At 37.2% G+C, this 21953-nt stretch overlaps 1 protein-coding gene across 1 annotated transcript in view; it reads right to left on the bottom strand.

Annotated features, from left to right (window-relative positions):
- Positions 1–10096: 10096 nt before the first annotated feature.
- Positions 10097–21953, bottom strand: part of LOC120532051 (protein FAM214A) — a 95462-nt gene continuing 83605 nt past the window's right edge. The window contains exons 4-9 of the mRNA XM_039757962.1: positions 19233–20590; positions 14983–15041; positions 14095–14194; positions 13671–13829; positions 13383–13451; positions 10097–10294 (exon numbers count right to left, since the gene is read on the bottom strand). Coding sequence (XP_039613896.1) covers positions 10097–10294; positions 13383–13451; positions 13671–13829; positions 14095–14194; positions 14983–15041; positions 19233–20417 — 1770 coding nt within the window. The 5' untranslated portion in view covers positions 20418–20590. The remainder of the gene's footprint in view (positions 10295–13382; positions 13452–13670; positions 13830–14094; positions 14195–14982; positions 15042–19232; positions 20591–21953) is intronic.

Below are 21953 nucleotides of genomic sequence, written 5' to 3'. Positions count from 1 at the left end.
CCAATAGGACATGTATTTCACTTGCTGAAGACAAAACTGAAGGCAGAAAGTTCAGCAAACAAGCAGCAACTGAAGACAGCTGCAGTAATGGCCGGGCAAAGTATCACTAGGGTGGAAACCCATAACTTGGGGATAGCCATGGGTTCCAACCTTTATGAAGTCAAATTGCAAGACTGCAAAGAATTTTCAACCACATACTGAAAATTATCATTATATTTATGATTATGCTAGTTTGTTGAAATACAAACCTAGGGGCCATGTATAACACGTCCATCTTTTCTACACAGTTAAAAAAATATTTTTGTGAAACTACTGTACTCAAATTAAAGCTGAAAGTTTACACTTCAATGACATATTGATTGTTTTGTTTAAAATCCATTGTGGGGCTTACAGAGCTAAAATTATGAAAATATTGTCACTGTGCATGAGGAGGTATTGAGCATGTTGTCTCCTTGTAACACAAATGTGAACAAAGCTCAGCTTTGAAAATATTGCAGATGACTGTAGAACACCATATCCCTGCATTCTGTTGCATCACCAGTGATTATTATTACAAGTGAATATTTGATATTTCTTGTGTGAAAAACTCCTCCATCTGATCTGAGATTGCACGACTCCTTAAAATCGGCACAAATGATAAAAAAGGGGTGCTACAGGAACACTTCTATTTCCTACAGCCATATTAGATAAATTATTGGGTTCATTAATTAATATATATAGAGATTATGTCACACACGTGTTTAGGAGACAGCCAACAAGCTCTAAGGTGAGTGAAACCACAAGGGATGAAAGGGTAAATCATGGCACTAACATCTCTCTCTCTCTCTACCAACAGAACCAATGAAGGAAAACAATAACTTACTACTTCCTGAGTCCAGCACCGACATGACGTCACTTCCGTCAAGCGTCCGATGACGTCACTTCCATCCCCGTATTTTGATTTAATTACCCGATTTTCCTTTGTATAAATAGCCTTGTATCAAGGCTTTGTTTTGTCAAAGGATTTTGTTCTGATCCCATCTTCTTTAATAAAACCTGTGTGTGTGTCCAGGTGTCTGTGTGTGTGTGTCTTCTGGTGAAGTGCGCATGCGCGGGCCGCACTGTGCATCTTGCTGTGGCCCGCCCATGTGCATGGCACCGTGGATGCACACACACTGGAAGCTGGGCACACAGTGAATGGCCTAGCCGCGCATGATAAGTAAATAAAGCACACACACTGGAAGCTGGGCACACGGTGAATGGCCTTGCCACAGCCGCGCATGATCAGAAATAAAGGACAACATTGCTGGGGAGAGTGCTGATTAGGTACTCGCGGCCGTGGACATAAAATCCGCTGCTGGGGAGACGCCACACATACAATAATCAGCTGCACACCAGCACAGATTAAAATACTTGCTAGGGAACTAAACAGTACTTGCTGGGGAGACGCCACGGGCACGATTATCAGCTACACGCCACACATTAAATCAATTGCGGGGGACACTCTTCTGATTGCCCAATTTTGTGACAGAAAATTAAAGTCATATTACAGACAACAAAGCCTGTATTACTGTCAGAGAAAATTACAGGCATTTTACGGAAATACAAAACAATATTACTGCGAGAGAAAATTAAAGACACACAATACAGTGACGCATATTACAGCCATATACAAGCCAGTATTACTGTAAGAGAAAATATTATGGAATTTATTTACTAACAACATGCCACCCAAAAAAAGGACACGTCAAGTAGGACAAAAGACGCGGACAATCAAATCCTATATAAGCAACATCTCCTGGAAGAACGGTCAGCTCAACAAGTAAACATCAACAAAAGAAAGGCTGAAAGACAAAGAAAAATGCGAGCAAACAGATCGATTGAAGAAAAAGAAAATGACCGTTAGAATAATGCTAAAAGAGAAAGACTCAGAACAGCAAACCTTAGAAAAAGTTTACATTTACTTGCCAGAACCAGTATTCAGCCACAGTCAGTTATATATTGCATTATCAAGAGTTAGAAGTTTTCCAGATGTTGTTGTCAAGGTTGTAGATGGTCCTGATCAAGGCAAACTGTTGCCAAACTCAGACAGAATATTTACAAGAAATGTTGTCTGTAATGAAATTTTATAGAAATATTTAATGAGGTAAAAAAATAGAACATTTTTCCTAAAGATCTTCTTCAGATATTGTGTCTTACAGATGGTTACAAAGTTTTACACTAAGATAATATTAATTATACTTACTGTGTTGTCATATACGTTTCTATTTTATTTTTATTATTATTTTACTTTAGGCTACTTCTTGCAAAAATATTTTTGACAAAAAAAAATTAAGACAAGAAACAGAATGAGGTCAAGGTCCCTTGCCATTTAATATAGACTGTTCCTACTAATGTTTATGCACTACTGTTCTAACACCCGTTACTGTAACGGGCTTAATGTCTAGTGTTTAATATTGTGTCCTTGGGCTGGACATTATACGGGGCTACTCCCCAAAAAGTTGTCACGAGTTTTCTTTACTTATTACAATTAATATCATTGTCTTCAAAGGTGTGCAATTTAAGACTAGCTGTGATGAAGGTCTAAATTGCCACCATCCTCAATTCATCTCAAATGCAATGTTGCTCAGAACCTATGATCTTGTGTTTATCTCCCCTACTAACCATCTCTTCAAATTCTTCAAACTCTTCATTTTTTTTTAAGTTTAATAGGCAATTTCTGTTAGTAAAAAAATTACCACTATTTTAAAATTATAGGCACTCATTAATTGGAATATAGGAAAAACAGCACTCATATCTATAAACTGCAATTGTAAACACCTTACAGATACTGTGCCACTTATTTTTTAGAATAATGCAAGTGAAACAGAAATCTATTATGCTGACAATAATTTCACTTAGGAGGACATTAGCTTTGATATTGTTCCTGGGCGATTTTTTCTTTTAGATATTTTACTCTGAATCACAGGAGAAACTATGCAGCTTAGCATTTTCCCTAATGGGAATGTGTTTTACAAATACCTCTTTTACTATACTTCCTATTAGCTATGCCATGCAGCATAAAACATTATTCACAAAATAACAAAAGGAAAATTAAAAAAGGAATTTCAGTGTCTGAGAATTACAATTTGAATAACAATGTCAAATATAAAAGACATTTCAATGTAGTGTTGGCAGTGTTGTGTACGCTGCTTTGCAAAAGCATATGCTCCTTATTTTTATATTCTTTTAAATAATTTCTTTGTCAAATTTCATCTATGTACCAACTTATTTTTTTTTTATTAATTTTATTACAATCCATACAAATCAATCAAGTTTTTGCAAAAAGAAAAATTGAGTTAAGAATAAATCGATCCCCACCCCTGAGAGAGAGAGCAAGCCAAACGGTGTGAAATTTAAGACCTGTAAACATACCTAAATTAATAAATTCTTACTATTACTAATTATTACTGATTAGATCCTACCATGTTTTGAAAAAAGTCCGTACGGATCCTCTAACCGAGTATTTGATTTTTCCAATTTCAAATAATATAACACATCAGTTTCCCACTGACTTAAAGAGGAGAGTTTGGGTTCTTCCAGTTTATCAGAATAAGTCTGCGTGCCAAAAGTGTAGTGAATGCAATCACAATTTGCTTGTATTTCTCCACCTTAAACCCCAAACAGAGCTGTTAATGGGTTAGGAGGGATTGTGAGACCAAGGCTGTCTGAAAGGTAATTAAAATTTTTCCAGAATGATGTTAATTTGGTGCAGGCGCAGAACATGTGACCCAGTGAGGCTGGAACTAGTTTGCAGTGTTCGTAGGTTGGATCATGCCCTGGAAACATTTTGGAGAGTTTTAGTTGAGACAGATGTGCTCGATATATAATTTTGAGTTGTATAATTGTATGCTTTGTGCATATGGAGCTCGAGTGAATTCTCTGCATTGCTACTTTCCACTCCTTTTCTGATATATTAATTGAGAGATCTTTTTCCCAGTGTCCTCTTGGATCTTTGAAAGGGAGGGATTGTAAAATGATTTTATATATTGTAGAGATGGAGTCTAAGTCCTTGAGATTGAGCAATATTTTTCCAGCATGGATGAGGGTGCAAGATGAGGAAAATCTGGAAGGTTCTGTTTAACAAAGTTCCTGATTTGAAGATAGTGAAAGAAATGTGTAGCTGGAATGTTAAATTTGGAATGTAATTGTTCATAGGATGCAAAGGCGTTGTCTATATAAAGATCTCTAAGCAAGTTAATTCCAAATTTTTCCAGATATTAAAACTGCATATGTTTGTGAAGGTTGAAAGAGGTGGTTCTCTTGCAGAGGTGCCACAGATAGAAGCTTCTCCGTCTTAAAATGCTTTCTACATTGGTTCCAGATTCTAAGTGAGTGGAGCACAATTGGGTTATTATTATATTGCCGAGCGTGTGTTTATTGGAGCACAGAGCAAGGAATACAAAGAAGTACTGCAGGATTTTACTTCTATTGCGGACCAAGCCTGTGTATGTTCTTCTATTTGTGTCCAGGTTCTTATCGCCTGTATATTTGCTGCCCAGTAATAAAACTGGAAGTTAGGTAGAGCCATGCCACCTTCTGCCTTTTGTCTTTGTAGGGTCGCTCTTTGAATGCGTGGATGTTTTGAATTCCAAATAAATGAGGTTATTGTTGAATCTAATTGCTTAAAGAATGATTTATTAATGTATATTGGAATGTTTTGAAATAAAAAAGACTTAGGAAGAATATTCATCTTAACAGTGTTAATTCTTGCAGCTAGTGTGAGATGAAGGGTTGACCATCTATGCAAGTCTTGTCTAGATGTTTTCCATGCAGATGGCAAAATTTTGTTGATAAAGAGCTTTATGTTTACTTGTAATGTTTACCCCTAGGTATTTAAACTGTTCTGCAATGATAAAAAGTAGGGTATCTAATCTAATATTATATGCTTGAGAATTCACAGGAAAGAGTACACTTTTATTCAGATTAATTCTGAGACCAGAGATCTTTTGAAATTCTGCGAGTGCTGTTAAGACTGCAGGCACAGAATTTTCTGGGTCTAATATATACAGTACCATATCATTTGCATATAATGAAATTTTCTGTTCCAGTCCTTCTCTGCTAATCTTTCGACAATGTATTGCCAGTGGTTCAATGGCAATTGCAAACAGCAGCGGTGACAAGGGGCATCCCTGTCTAGTACCACGTTCTACTGTAGTTTAAAGTAGTCTGAGCAAATGTTGTTGATGCAAACTGAAGCTTCTGGGTTAGTATATAGTAATTTAATCCATGCACAAATATTCAGATTTAGTTGGTGAGTATATTACATTAAAGAGGCGACGAAGATTTGAAGATAAGTGTCAGCCCCTAATAAATCCAGTTTGGTCTTGTGATATTACAGAGGGGAGCACTTTCTCCATCCTTCTAGCTATGATTTTTGAGAGTATTTTAACATCGTTATTCAGAAGTGAAATTGGTCTGTATGATGCACATGGTAATAAGTCCGTATTTTGTTTTGGAAAAACAGTGATTAGTGCTTGGCCAAAGGTTTGAGGAAGAGATTGGTTATCTCTGGCTTCTGTAAATGTTGCTAATAGGAGAGGAGCTAGCTGAGCGGAGAACTTCTTGTAAAATTCTGCAGGGTAGCCATCAGGGCCTGCTGCTTTCCCGGCTTGAAGTGACTTTATGGCATCTAGTAATTATGATAACGCCAGAGGTTTCTCAAGTTCCTCCACACTAAAAGTGTCTATTTGTGGTATTTGTAATGTATCCAGAAATGCATTAGATTGTGTATTGTCTTCTTTAAACTCAGTAGTATATAAGGATTTATAGTAGTCTCTGAAAGTGTGCATTATATTTTTGTGTCGACGATTTTATCTCCGTTCGTTTGTGATTACTGAGATTGCGTTGCACTTCTTGCTTGTGAATTTGTTGAGCTAAAAGCTTATTAGCTTTCTCTCCATGTTCATAGTAATGATGTCTGGATTTATAAATTAGTTGTTCAGTTTCTTTAGTTGTCAAGAGGTTTAGTTCTGAATGTAGAGCCAGCCTTTTACTATGTATGAAAATCTATTCTATCACTATTCTAATAATTTCGCTTTTTATCTCTGCTACTTACTTGGCTTCGAGTTTATTTCTGTGGGAAAGATATGAGATAATCTGTCCTCTTAAGAAGGCCTTAAGAGTATTCCTGCAGAGATCTCGGAGGATGTATTTGTCTCTAGAAAGAATTTGATTTGTTTGGATATAAATTCATACAATTCTCGTCAGCTAAAAGAAGCAGGTTGAGGCGCCATCTACGGGGTGAGTGTATGGGGCTTAGTAATTTTAGCTCCAAGATCATAGAGCATGGTCAGAAATAACAATAGCATCGTATTCGCAAGATTTAATCATAGGCAAGAAGTTATTGTCTATAAAGAAGTAATCAATCCTTGAGTAGCAATGATGTACTGGTGAGTAGAAAGAATATGTTCTTGAATTTGGGTTTAAAAACCTCCAGGGGCTGATAAGTTGTGATCAGTTATAAACTTTGTAATTATCTTTGCAGTGTTAGATGCGTTCCCCTGTGGAGAAGTCTATCTAAAAGTGGATTTAGAACACAATTAAAGTCCCCAGCCATTATAACTTTATGAGTGTTCAGATTGGGAATGGATGCAAATAAATTTTGTATAAATTCCTTATCATCAACATTAGGTGCATAAACATTTATCAAGATCATTTTACAGTTAGATAAGTCTCCCATGACCATTACATATCTCCCTTCAGGATCCAATACTACATCTGATGCTACAAATGGTACTGTTCTATGTATGAGAATTCCCAAACCTCTAGTTTTCTTTGTAAAACTAGAATGGAACATTTGGCCAGTCCAGTCTTTTTGCAGCTGAACTGATCCTTGCTTAGTAAGTGGGTCTCCTGTAAAAATACTATTTTAGCATTTAGACCTGTTAGGTGAGAGAGTACTTTCTTTCTCTTTAATTCGTGATTCAGGCCTTTAACATTCCAGCTCACGAAGTTAACTGTCCCATCATGGAGACATTGATTCTGAGTTTTTGATGTCATTTTATAGTCTTAACTGGAAGTGAGACAGCTTCGGCCTTAATTTCCTAGTTCCCCTAGAGTTGTTGCCATGCAGCATATTATTACGTTGGTAGTTATAATTGTAAAGATTAAGAGGATAGATTAGGTATAGATCAAGCCTGCTCTCTCTCTCTCCTCCCTTAATTTTGCCTCCCCAAGTGAGGCTAGAATCCACTTCACACAGTCCCAGTCCTGACATACCCAGAGACAAAGCACGTCCAAAGCAAAACAAGCCCCCACGCAGCGGCATTTTAGGGTTAAAAGATAGAGATATCTATTACCAATATAATCTAAAAAAAAAATTGTGCACTTAAAATATATATAGTCTTCAACAATCTTAGTGCATTAAGATAATACACCCAGACAATAAACCCGGGGGATACCAACTTATTTTTAAACTCCTGAATCTTGGTCAGGATTGCAGGGGGATGAAAGTCTATAAAAAGCACTGATATTTCAGTTCTGATATTAATTGTAGTTTTAGTTTTTACTTTATTTTATAAAATTTATTTTTATTTCGTTCTAGTTTTCAGTGGAGTCAACAATTTTTATTAATTTTTAGTTTTTATTTTATTTAGTTCTGGCTTTTTTACATAATATTTTAGTTTTAGTTAGAAATTTTCATTTTTTTTCTGTTGCAAGACTACAAATACTGGCCTACACATATTTCAATGCAAGTTATGTTTCAGTCAACAAAATACACTCACAGTTCATAATGCCGTTGAATACAGCTTGAATATCAATGATCAAATTGATTAAGTGGCCTAATGAGTGTAGTCAGCAAGATCAAATGTTTTAACCCAAGAAACCAGTCTGTGCAAACACGTTGCTGTTAAGTTTTAAACAAGCACACATTTCAAGAGATATTTTCATGCTGCAATGACATCCATTGCACAGATAATCACACAGTGAAAATATTTGCTTGACGAACGCCTGTGATGCAGGTACACAGACGAGTTCCTCGGCCACTGGCACCAACCCAGTGGCGTAGCTAGAGTTCACACCGCTCGGGGCAGGGTGGTGCTTCAATTTGCCACCCTTTAGCATATCTGAATATGGTAATCTATTGAAATAGAAAATTAAAATGACGTATAGAGAAAAATGAAGATAAATTTTGCATAGACGTATTCAAATATAGAGAAACAGCAATAATGTTTCACATAATTATTTATAAGTGTCAACTAGACAAGAATATAGTACAGACACATTGATAAGCCATGTTCTAATTATTAGTTTAATAACCAGACCAGAACCAGTGTAGTGTACAAGTGATAGGTGGGGATGTTTTCTGCGCAGAGCAAGAACGCATTCGAATTGATAAAATGAAATTATAAAATGTTAATTTGTTGTTTATCTTCCTAGAAATTATTATTGGTGTAATGTTTATGCTTATTTTTGTTATTGCCTCATAAATTTCAACTGCTGTGTCTGATGCCGTGATAGGACACTCTGAAAATTATTTTTCAAGCATTTGTGGATAAAAATCAGAGAATTTTACTTTTTTCATTTATGAGTGATACTTTTCCAAACCCTGCTGCTTACAAACAAATTGTACTAAGCCTTTTGGCCACAAATGCCACCCCCAAAAATGTGCCGCCCGGGGCAGGCCACCCCCTCCTAGCTACGCCACTGTCTCCAGCAGACTGTATGTTGACGATTTCTGCTGGCAGTGTTGAAGCAGTGACCTGCAGTGAGGTTCATGGCTGGTGAGGCACAGAGTCCTTCAGAGACAGATTTACAAATATATGAACCCAAAAGAGTAGCTTATTCACTAATCAGAAGGCAGTATGCACATTGACTACTGGTTATGCTTCATAACTCATCAGAATTCTTTATACACACACACACACACACACACACACACACACAGGTGAGGCACACATTTGGCTAAGAAAGAACGTTACATTTATTGTGGCAAGAGAGAGAGAGCGCATTTGCTCTGCACCCTCCATGCTTTCTAAATTTGCCATTGCAATTTCACAATTCACACTCATTCAATACAAACGAAAGTACAAAGTGGAGTTCAACAGAAGGATAACATGAAAAACAAAAGAATATTTTATTTAAGGTCAAAATTTAGATTTTAAACATTGTTTTTTCTCTTGGTCTAATAACATTTTTTATAAAATTGAAAACCGTTTATGGTCTTACCTTTATTTGTAAACGAAGTCCATGCGCCTATCCTTCTCCACAAAAATCTCTGTCACTGTCCTGTAAAAATCCTCCTTATTTCCCTTTAGTTTGAAAAGTCTTAATCTTCCATTTTGTCAGTCAGTCGGAACAAACAATAAAAATAAATGTGCACTTGACTTTCTGATATCGCTTTTTTCGCACACTACATTTGCTTTTATTATCATCTGCGCTGTAATGAAAATATTTCCACACTTTACTTTCTCGCTTTCTAACCGCAAACATTGGTGCAAAACACACCATTGTCAACCCCACGTGCTTACTGCTTCAACCCGATGAGCCAAATGTGCTCAACAAACAAATAACGGTCTTTTAGGGAAGTTGCACCACGTGACTACAGTAAGCCCAAGTTACAAGATCACCACATAGTAAACAGCAAAACGTAACTGAACACTCAAGGCGACCTACAATCAGCCCCACTGCATGACTGAACCGAACTGAACAAAAATTCTATTGCTGTTTTTTTTCATCTTTACTCAATTTTCGCTCTCTTTTTAGTTTGTTCACATATAACTAATTTTTATTTTTACTTAGTTTTAGTTTCTCTGTTTGCCTTAATTTCAGTAAAAGGAAAAACAATATTTTTAGTTCTAGTTATGAAAAGATCACTGGTACAAAGCCGGAATCAACCCTATACAGGCCACTAATTCATTGTTAGGGACACAGCCAAACTCACAATAAATCAGATTAATCACCAACAAGCCTTTCAGAATTCAACACCAGTCTACTTAAGCTGTGAAGCAGCAGCACTGACCACTAACACCAAAGTCATCATTAAATAAATATCAACCACATAGTTTTCATTTTGCATTGCGGATACTAATGATAAATAACTTATCTTGAACATCTACCCCTTCTAGACGATCAATTACCTGAGGTGTATTAGGTAGCAGAGCACTTTTTTCCTACTATGATTGGCTCTGTGGTCTTCTTCTTCTTCTTCTTCCACCACTGGCACCAGAAAGATACGATGGCGTAAAAACGTCACATGGTTGACAGGCATGTCTTCAAAATTGTATGTCACCAAGAACATTTTCACTACAGTTTTATTTGGGTTGAATAAGGTCTATGGGGAAAGCAATGGGTAAGGTAAAAGTTAAAGTCTAAACAGAGAGAAAATATAGTAACATAGAATAGAAATACATTGATAGTTTGCTCTGCTATACGTGGCTTTTAATCATGTTTAAGTTTATTGTCACATATGTACACAATATATTTTAGTTCTTACTTGCATGTCTCCTCAGAACAGCTGGCAGTGATATTATATGAGCAAAACAGATCCACAGAAACAAATAAGGAAAAAAGTATACATAGCATACAGCAGATAAACTAGTTAAAGTATGCACAAAAATTAATGGATAATGATTCTAGAGTCATATACTGTATAAGTGGGACATTGTCTTCCCTCTGCATGTTGCTGTATGGATTTCCTATTTTGATGGTACTGGTGGGTTTATTTATCTAAGCAACTGCTAGCTTTTTTCCCTCCAAAATTAAATAAATCCTTCCAAAGAAATTACTTTCTGAGTAAAAATTTTAACTACTCATTTTTTTTCCAACTGTGTCTGAATTAATTAATGTTGCAAAACCACTAACAGTCAACATATGCATGACCTTCTAGCCCCAGTAAATAATATTGTAAATGACTAGCGCAAAGAGCAATCAAATGAATGTACCTTACATATACTGTATATGTGCCACATTAAATAAATGAAAGTAGATAATGAAATGGAATTAATTACAAATGATTATTTAATTATTCACAATTATATACTTTTTCAGGTTGAGAAATAGTGGAGGTATTTCTTTAAGAAATTTATCATTGTGATATGATTACTACTGACTGAATACAGTGATATATATTATATATAAAATGTTATTTTTTGCTTTGCTCACTCCCCCACCATAACCTATTGTCTATTGGAGGTGCAAAAGCTTCAGAGACACAGAGGGAGAGGTTAGGAACATGCGCTGATTACAGAGCATTGTCACACCTACCACACGGCAAACCACCCGCACTAAGATCACACTGAAAAGTATGAGGTTTATTATAGTGGCTGGAGTGCCAATCGTACTATCAACCCTCAAGCTTTAGATCTGTCAAAAATTTTGATCTCCAGTTTTGAACAGATTTCAACATTTAGGGTCCCCTGAAACCTAAAACATTGATATCTCAAAGATGGGTGTGTGTCTATCTGTGTGTGTGCACGTGTATGTGTGTCACAGTTTCTTCAGGACGGTCTAGAGGTAAAAACGGCTGGAAGGAAAAATACCAAACTCGAAACTTAAGCCTTTTATGAGATGACAATGTGCTGATTAGTTTTTGAGAAAAAATTTTTCAAGAGAGACTCTATAGGAACCCTCAAATACCACATAATGACCTATTTTATGATGTTATAGAATAAGTTCAGGTAACTTATTCCTAGGACGCAAAACCTATGAACACTCATGTCCTAATTTTTATTATTACATGTTGAGACTCCCTAATCTAAAATGCCTAGAATATCTGCATATATTACATATTTGCATCTTCCCAAAACACCTGCACTCGATTCCTCCAGACTGTGCACTTTAAACTGCCAGAGTTTAGAGAAAATATAAAGCTTAAATAACTGTGATTCATTCAGGATTTCATTAACATAAAGTACATTATAATGTACAAAACAACAGATGAGACAGACACATATGTGGACCACTGCAGTTTTGGCTATACATGTTTGGGAAGTACCTTTGTTACCTACAATATCCTTTTGTCATTTTGCATCACTAGATGGCATAAAAAAACAAATAGTCTAGATAAGCCTATACTGGCATGGCATGTTTACTTTTTAATTAGACAGTAATTTTAACTTCCTTTAGTTATTAATTTAGACATGCAGTCAGAAGATGGATTCTATGCAGCTTTTTCTGGTGTTGTTACTAACATTTACTGATATGGTTGTTTATAGAGTACAGAAATATGCATCTCCTGTGGCTCTTAACTACAGTCCTTTTCACTTCCTTTTGATGCAATGCAATATATTGTTTACTTTGAATGCATATTTTCCAGTTCATATTTTCACAAATATAGCTGCCAATTCTTGCAGCTTTTCATTGACTGCTACATTATCATTGTAACTGAACAGCAGCAATTTCAGTTTCACGTTTTGGAAATTCAGATTAGATACGCTTAGTCTGTATTACCAAGGAGGGTTAGAGGAAAATTTCCTACTGCCTATTGTGTAAACCGGGGGAGTATACAGCCGCCCTATCCTGACACAGACAGGCAGAGACGCAGGTACAACACACAATATTCTTTATTTACAGTGAGGTGACGCTTTTCTGTTGCTCCCCATAGCTGCACAGTACAGATAGTACACAGTCCTTATACTTCTCTCTTTGTCATCCTCCTCCTCCTGGAAAGCTTTGTCTCTCTTCCTCCTGACTCTGCCTTCCCAAATGGAGTGAGGAGGTTCCTTTTAAGCAGACCCTGGGAGTGTTCCTGGTGCCTTATTAATCAGACCTGGAATCACCCCCAGGTATGGTGAAAGCCCCATGTAGGGCTCCCACGGAACCAAACAGGGCTGTTCCACACTCCATCTCCCAGCATGCCCAATGGGAATCCATGATGCCACAGCTGCCCAGGAGGGTTGCCCTCTAGCTTCCTGGGGGAGGTAGTGTCTTGTAGATGCTCTCTCCCCAAGTCCTCCCATCCAGCTGGCATACTAGCCAGGTAAAGGCTGTGGCCACCCGTCACACTATATTAAACCAAGTAAACATCTAAAATGTTAACTGTTGTATCATTCTATTTTACTATTCCCCTCAGCTCATCATTGCCATGTCCTCAAGCATTAACAATTTCATCATATTTCTGCATTATATATATCTACCACAAGAAATTTTAAGTATTTGCTATTTTTGGTTTAACTGTTTACACTTTAAACATGATTCTTCACTTAGGATGTCATTTCAGGACACTTTCAGTGGATGGGTGAAGTTATTCCAATCTCAAGTGTAAGTGATTATACAGTATATATATATATATATATATATATATATATATATATATATATATATATATATATATATATATATTAGGCCCGAATTTGAGGTGGTAATGGGACAGAGTGATAAAGGTTAAAGGAGTTATAAAAAGAAAAGACTTTCTTACTGACCACTTGGATAGTCCCAGCTCTTGGAACACTGTATCCTTTCCTTCCCAGTGACTCCAGGTGAATAACACCCTAAAACAGTAGGAGAACAAGTAAGAAGAGGCAGAAGTGAAAACAGCAAAGAAAAGGATAGTCAGAGAAATAAAGGAAAACCAAGAAGTGGGTGGATGTAAAAACATATAAATAAAATCAAGTAGGAATCCAAAGAAAGACAAAGGAGACGTTCAGAGACATTCAGGTTATTTTAGAATACATGCAAACTATAAAGGATATAGCTAAGCAGGGGCTCACCAGAAAAGGGGCAGGGGCACTGTGCTCTGAGATGTCATAGTAAGTAACTTCCACAGGCAGGAAAGCATGTTGTGGGCAATATGAACCACTGGCACCTATTTCTGCTGTGAAGCCCTCAATTCGGCCTGATGGGGCAAAACAACCTTTAAGGATGGATTCCTGTAAGAAACAAGTGACTCTCCTTTACAAAACCAGCACTGTATACATTTAGGTATGTAAATTAACTGAAATAATTGCCAGTTAAAAGGTAAGTCATGTGTAAAGAGTATTAGCAAGTTCTGATAAATGCCATATGTGTTTTTATCAAGTTTCCAAACAAAATCCCTCATACAGAAGTAGGTAGGGCTTTATATCCAGTAAAAACTAAAAACATAAGTGATATTCCATTGTTTGCTTGATTTCATAAGATGCACATTCCAATTACCTCAAAATTCCCCAGTAGAGTGCGGCTAATAGGAGCTGGCGGCCAGACTGAGGATGTATGACAGTCAAGGTCTCCACAGAGTGTACTGCTGTGTTGTCTCCTAGTAACAAAGTATTATAGAAGACACAAAGAAATTAAAACTGAAAGCATAATGGAACAGAAATGTAATGTGATATTCTATGTTATTGTACATAAATAAACTTCAGCTTCTACATCAGAGTAAGCAGGTGCTTTCCAGATGTGCAATAATTAGTGGGCCATGTAGGTGTAATTCTGTATCTGTACGTAGTTATTTTTGTGTTGTTTTTTTTAACTTTTCTCCTTTCATTTTTCCATGCTTGCTTCCCGTTTCTATTTGCAGGAAGCCAGTAAAGACATTTTCAGTCATCACTGTGAAATCCAAAGATTACTTAATGCCAAGCTATAGTCTATTAGAAGAAGGCATTTCCATCAGTTTGCTGACTTGCTTCCTATTTCAATCAGATTTCCTTTATTCTATAACATGTAAAAAGCTGTCATAGTAGTAACTATGACTGATATCTTATGTCTCGCCTCTTTCACAGACTAGTTACAGTACAAGACTAAAGTTGGGATACTTTGTGATATAATGCTGAAGTACATCCTGAAATCAGTGATGAGAAACTCAGGAGACTTTTGGTAAAGAAAGCAAGGCAGCTGGCTATGTTGTGTGTGCCTCTTGGAAGATGGAGATGTGACTGCAGAGTTATGTGCATCATATGGAAGCACTGATATTTCATGAGTGAAGGAAAGAAACTTTTGCTCATCATTGAATACTACCTTTTTACTTACCTAATATTGTGTAAATTAACAGTCTGAATCACTGTTCAAACATAATAAGCTAAAGCCTAAAGAAAAATTAACACTCACAATTTAGGAGGCAATCTGCTTTTTAAGCTTCTCTTGGCATTAGTGCAATCCGAAGAGCCCTGTGACAGCAGTAACATGGGAAAATAGATTAGAATCCTGCAACATAAAATACCATATAGAATCTTTCAAGAAATGGTGCATTGCAAGAAAACTGACAGCAGTGAAGATTCATTAATTCATTGCCTCAAAGAAAATCAGCTGTGTTTTTAAGGATATGAGTTGGCGGTAAGAATTCAAAGAGTCGTGACAAACCTGGAAGAGGAGGAAGACGATAGTGAACTGGACAACATCGAAGCCGTCATTGCAGATTCAGACGATGAATAGCAGCGAAAGGTACAGAAAGACATTGTAATTTATCTTTAACAATCTTATGCAGCATGTGAAATTCAAATAAAGTAGCCGTTTGTAATATTAGCTGATATCTTTGTGTACCTATCTACACCGATACGTGCAAAAAAATATTGCGTTCTGAAGGTTTTTGTTAATAATGGCTGGTCTCTAATAGCAGTTGGTCTCTATTAAGCGCCAGGAGCCAAGGCTAGTTTTGCAAAGAAACGCCGGGGGCCTCTATTGGAGCATATACAGTACTTCTTTAACAAGATATCTAGGGTATTAATTTACACATGCTATCACAAGTCTACTGGGTTACATGAAATATTCAGTATATTAATGTTAAGTATGATATGCATCATGTAATTAAAATTAAAGTAAGATTCATAAAACATCTTTTTGTCTGAAAAGTGCTGTCCGAAATCAGGTGAGGATCATCTAATATGACCACAAATCAGAAAAGGTTTGGATGGTATGGAAAATGTAAATTTAAAAAAAAAAAAAAAACTGTGATTTTTAAATTTACTTTGACATTTATTTCATTGCACACAGTATGAACACAAGATATTTCATGTTTTGTCTGGTCAACTTAATTTCATTTGTTAATATACACCCATTCCCACATTTCAGGCCTGCAACATATTCCAAAAAAAGTTGGGACAGGGAAAATTTAGGGCCAGTATTGAGGTAAAATAAATAAAGATGATACCTATTTGAAATCACAACGGGTAATTGGTACAAAAGCAGTAATCAAGAAAAGCTGAGTCTAAGAGGAGCAAAGATGGGAGGAGGATCTCCAGTTTGTCAACAAATGCATATTTCTCCCTCTACAGTGCATAGTATCATTAAACAATTCAATGAATCTGAAGGAATTTCAGTGCATAAAGGGCAAGGGTGCATTTATACTTCACGCTCAGAACGCGTACGCGCCCGCATCATGGCTGCCACGTGTTCCCAGCGTTCATTTCATGCGTCCTCTGAGCAGGTCCTCAGAAATTACTTAGCGCGCGCGCGAGTTGCAGTACCAGCAAAAGTCAGGGGGCGCAGTGTGCTAAAAGTCGGAACGTGACGTCAGAGTCTCTGTTTACTATCTACATGTTACAGCAAGCCTCTATGGAGATCCTTAGGGGGTCGATTTGCGCACTTTGATGTTTGATGATTGGCTCAAATACAGCACTATACATTATGTAGCCGATGTGAAGTTGCAAAAAAAATAAAAAATAAAAAAAATAAAACAGACGGCACAAAAGATGGTATGTGAGACATTTAAAATGTATCGTGTCATTACGATCGGGAATATGCGACACTTGAATATAAAGGCACCACGGATGCATTTGTATGTCGGCATTTTGCTTCAGCAGCGGAAAGCAGCAATAGACCGCGAAACAGAACAAATTAAATGTATGATATTCCAACTGTCTGCACATTTAGAATCTTTAGATTTATACTTGATATCACTTTCATGATGAAATGCATTAAAATGTGTATGTTACATTTTATATATAATTTCGTTTAAATAATGAATACTGTTAATAAATACACACATAGGGGAATAATTACACACATGGGGGTGTCACGGTGGCGGAGCTATAACTCCCTGCGAGACAGCCGTGCTATGTTGCTGGTATTTCCTGCTTGTATTCCACACTGTGCTCCGGTTTCCTTCCAAAAATATGCAGATTTGGGGATTTGGTGCTGCTAGTGTATGTGTGTGCTTGTATTCACCTTGCGATGAGCTGAGGCCTCGTCAAGGGACTGTTTCTCACTCGTGCCCAATGCGTCCTGGAATGGACACATACATCCCTGGATTTATGGATTTATTCAATAAACATCCTTTTCAGAGATATTGCGGTAAGGTGTTATCGGAATTTAATAGGTGTTTTAGGCAATTCACAACACAGAGAAGCCGAACATGTTCCCACCGTGATAATATCTCGCACTGCCACCTGGTGGATTCCTCCAGATTTACATAAAGTACGCACGCAAATATAAACACTACAACGCTTGTGTAGCAGGAGCGTCCTCTGCAGCATGCGTCGCGTCGCGTGAAGTATAACTCTGGCCTAAGCTGAACACCTGTGATCTGCGATCTCTCAGATGGCACTGCATCAAGAACCATCAGTCATCAATAATTTATACCGGTATAACCACATGGTGAAGACAATACTTTGGCAAACCTTTGTCAAGCACTACAATACAAAGTTGAGTAACATTCACAAATGCCACTTAAGACTTGACTGTTCAAAAAAAAAAAGCCTTATGTTAACCATGTCTAGAAGCGGCGTAAACTTCTCTGGGCTTGGAGGCATCTAGGATGGACCATCACACATTGGAAACATGTACTGTGGTCAGACAAATCACTATTCCAAATTTTGTTTGGAGAAAATGAATGCTGTATGCTCCAGACCAAAGTTGAAAAGGACTGCAATCATGACATGTCCCCAACAGAAAATGTGTGGAGAATTTTGAAACGAAAAATACATCGATGACCCTGTACTGTTGCACACCTTAAGACGTATTTGCAAGAAAGATTGGGACAAAATAACACATGAAACACTTCAGCGCTTTGTATCCTCAATACTGAAACATCTTTTAAGTGTTGTGAGAAGGAATGGTGACAACACAAAGTGGAAAATGCTTTACTGTCCAAACTTTTTTAGAATGTGCTACAGGCCTGAAGTGCAACAATGGATGTATATTAACATGTGAAATGAAGTTGACCAGACAAAACATGAAATATCTTGGGTCCATTCTGTTTGCAATGAAATAAGCCAAAGTAAATATAAGAATCACTACATTTTGTAAATTTTCTTTAGCATCCCAGCTTCTTCTGATTTGGGGTTGTACAAATGTCGAGCATGACAGCAAAACTTAAAGATACTAAAAAGTTTGTTAAATTTATAATTAAGACCCAGTATAGTTGTCATTAGAAAGTTAGCCAGTACTTCTAGAATACCTACAAATGCAAGTATTTCAATGGGCAACACCACCATACATGATAAGACATTCTTTAGCATAAACAGAACATAATTTTGAATTGTCTTCTGTCACAAGGACAATGCAATAATAATAGTACTTAGAAAATAATAGTAATATTTTACAGAGCCAACTGTTGTACCTAAAGCGATTACAGATAAAATCTAAGTAATTGTGACTAGCTAGCCTGGGGTAATGCAGGTGGGCTGAGATGAAAGGCCATTGACACCCTAAAATGTAAGAGAGAGGTAAAATTTATGACACTCCTGTCCAGAAGGAGAGGGTGTGCTGGAATGGGGGCTGGAATGATGAAGGGACTTGGTTTATCCCTTTGGTAAGGGATGTAAATCAAGGAACCCAGACGAACATAAGGACAGGGTAACAAAGAAAGTCTGTATATCTCGGCAGCTATATTTAGGCAGGCCATTATGTCTGTGTACGCTTCTCAATCCAAGGGCCAAGCCAGATCACATTGGACCAGAAACAAAAGAATCTGAAAGCCACCTAGGCAAAAAAGGCTGATTAACCAGGTTGTATTAATGTTATTTTCCCAATGTGTATATATTTGCAATCTGCTTATGCTGTATTTTGAGTATATTGCCCATAATACATGAATAAATTTGAAACTTTTTCTCCTGTCTGTTCTTTTACTCTGTCTAATTGCCTGGGGTAACAGGTGTAAAAGAGAGGGGGAAGTATTGAACTACAGTAGCTGACAGTGTGGTAAGCATATAGCAATTGAGGCATTCTTTAAGATCTACACTATAAAGAGTGTAAAGGAGAGAACAGTGTCACCATAGGACACTACCATGATAAAACACCTTCTTATTCTAAAACTTTTTATACAAAATGAAGCCTGAGGATTATGCAATAACAATTTTCATGTATTAATTCTATATATTTGAATTAATTTTTAATGGGACAGAAAAAGTTAGTGTTCCTACCTTGCGCAGTTCCTTGGCAGATGGTAGTAAGTGGTTCCAGAAAGGGGCAGCTTTGGCATCAGTGCTGCGGCAAGACACAGTTACAGAATGTGGCAACAACAGCCGGCACTTTTTGGAAGTTGAGGGCCCATCATCTTCAGAGCAGGGTTCTGCTGTGTCACTAGATGCTATCAGCTTTCTCTTGGCAGCGTATCTCTCTTTTGATGTGGAGGCCTGTTGCTTAAACTCACAAGGAGTTTTCTCAGAGGAAGCCAGTCCATTAGTGAATGACACCTGACAGTGCTCTGATTTTGGAGAACTCAAATCCTGATTGCTGAAAAGAGTTCTAGATTCAATACATTCTGATGGATTTCCAACCTCATTGTTAATCACAAAGCCTGCTGATATTGGAGAATTTCCTTCATTATTGAAGCAGATGTTTAAATGGTCTTCGTTACCAAATTGTTTGATTTTTCTAGTAAACATACTTCCTTCATTGGCACTTACTAAACCACAATCAATTTCACCCTCCCAACTCACAGAACAATTTGGTGGCAATTTTGACGTGATGGTGTAAGCTGTCTTGGCATTGAATGTAGCAGAGTCTTGATTGTTGGGAGAACAATTTATTTTAATTAGGTCTTCTGTATATTGTGTTTGTGCACAGCAGCTGAACAGAGGAAGGTGCAAGGAGGAATTTTCTTCTTCTAAGTTTGAATCTTTCAATGCAGTACAGTCCTCTGTCCTCCTAGAGTCCTTCTTCATTCCAGTGTATGGTAAGTGCTGCCTAGAACAAAACGCAACAGCTCTTTTATCATACACCTGCTCTGGGCACTGGTGTTCATCCTTCAGCTCCCCATTTTGTTCTGGCTGGTCAAGACAATCTGTATAGGAAGTCACAATCCTCTTGCATGTCTGGGCTTGCTTGATGTCTACATTTGCTTGACATTCAGGGGAAATCCTTTTCATTCCTTTTCCTGGCCTCTGATGTTGAGTTTCAGTATAACTGGCAAGCTGGGAGAAGATAGATAACTGATAGACTTTTTGCAGTCTAAACTCTTCCCTGCCAAATGTTCTAAGCAGACCTTGACTGGGACTAGAGTCCAAGCCACCTGATTGAGCACAGGGTTGTGGAAGCTCAAGCTCCTGCACAAGCTGTTCTTTTGGTTGCTCCTTTTGTGAAATCTCCACATGAATGTGTCGCATTGTTCTTGTTTATGTGGCAAGTTTGTGCACCAGATAAAATTAAACAGATGAAATTCTTAAAGTGCAAAAAGGCAGATCCAGTGTATGTTCTGCTCAGTTTCCTCTTCCTTAAACAAGGCACTGCTAATGAGCAGCTAGTACCCCATGCCTCATAAAATACAGAAACACAGCATCTGAAAAGCAAAATTGGACTTAAAGACATGTGTGTAGATCTACTGTACTTGGGACAGTCATATACAATTATCTCAAATTACCTATAAGAAACACAGTACTGGAGACCAAATAAATTGAAATCAACAAAAAATGGAGGAGTATTTCATTTGAAACCATAAAGCAGACCATCCCAATTAAGTATCAGCTTACCAGTGTGGATAGATATAGGATCAGTTAGAACCACCTCAAAAGTAAGTATACTACACTTTTAGATGGGAATAGACATGCATGGGGCTGTGCACAAGGAATCTGCTAACACAACGAAACAGCACATGAACCAAGCTCAGCGGTGAACAAAAGTAGAGCTGACATCTCTTAGAACACTGGTAAAATGTAATGTGGAACAAGTTTGCTGGAGAATGGTATTAACAAATACAAGCTGGTTCATTGTGTTTAAATTCAGTTACTTGTGAGATCTTCAAAAATATATGTTAGGAAGAACTACTACATTGTTATTTAGATCAGGGGTCACCAACTCCAGTCCTGGAGGGCCCCAGCGCCTGCAGGTTTTCATTCTAACCCTTTCCTTAATTAGTGCACTGTTTTTGCTGCTCATTGACGTCTTTTGAATTAATTTTAATTGACTTGTTTTTTTTTTAAAGATTTGTTCCCCTGAATTTCTTCATCATTCCTCTGAATTGCTTCATCTCTTTCCTTGACATGTGAAGTGAGTGAGCCAACAGAAAACCAACTAAGTCAGGGCCTCAAACTCCAAGCAATTTCACTCTAACCAGTCGCTTAATTAAGGTCAGTTTCTTGTTGTTAATTAAACCCGTTCTTTAATTCCATGGCTTATTACTGCTCTCATTGTGCAATAACATACATTTCTAAAATTGTTGATTTTCTCTTTTCTAAGAGCACTATTGAAGTGTTTTGGGGACTTGAGCAAATCAACATTCCTGAGACCTTCAACTTTCTACATTTTCAAATATCGTATGACCGACAGTGTTGGTCATGTTTTGTCGGTAACGTTCTGGCTCATTTTGTATCTCATCATTGCTTGGTTACTAATTAAGGAAAAAGAAGCAATTAAGGCATTTGAGTCTTCAAGAGCAAGTCAAATAAAATTAATTCAAAACAAGTAGCAGCGAAAACTGCAGCAACTAGTGTCCACCAGGACTCGAGTTGGGACCCCTAATTTAGATTAAGTTTGAGAGAAACAGATATCATCCCACACTATAAGGGTTATGACACCTAGTTTTATTTTCAGATAGTTTTCAAATAAGAGGATAGTTACACTTGAAATATCTGCTCAGTAAAAGTACGGAAGCGTATTAGGGCCATGGTGAAAAAAAAAATATGGACACAGTGAAGAAAAAAAAT

The sequence above is a fragment of the Polypterus senegalus genome, chromosome 7 (genome assembly GCF_016835505.1).
Source record: "Polypterus senegalus isolate Bchr_013 chromosome 7, ASM1683550v1, whole genome shotgun sequence".
Classification (NCBI taxonomy): Eukaryota; Metazoa; Chordata; class Cladistia; order Polypteriformes; family Polypteridae; genus Polypterus; species Polypterus senegalus.
This window is presented reverse-complemented; position numbering and strand designations above follow the sequence as displayed.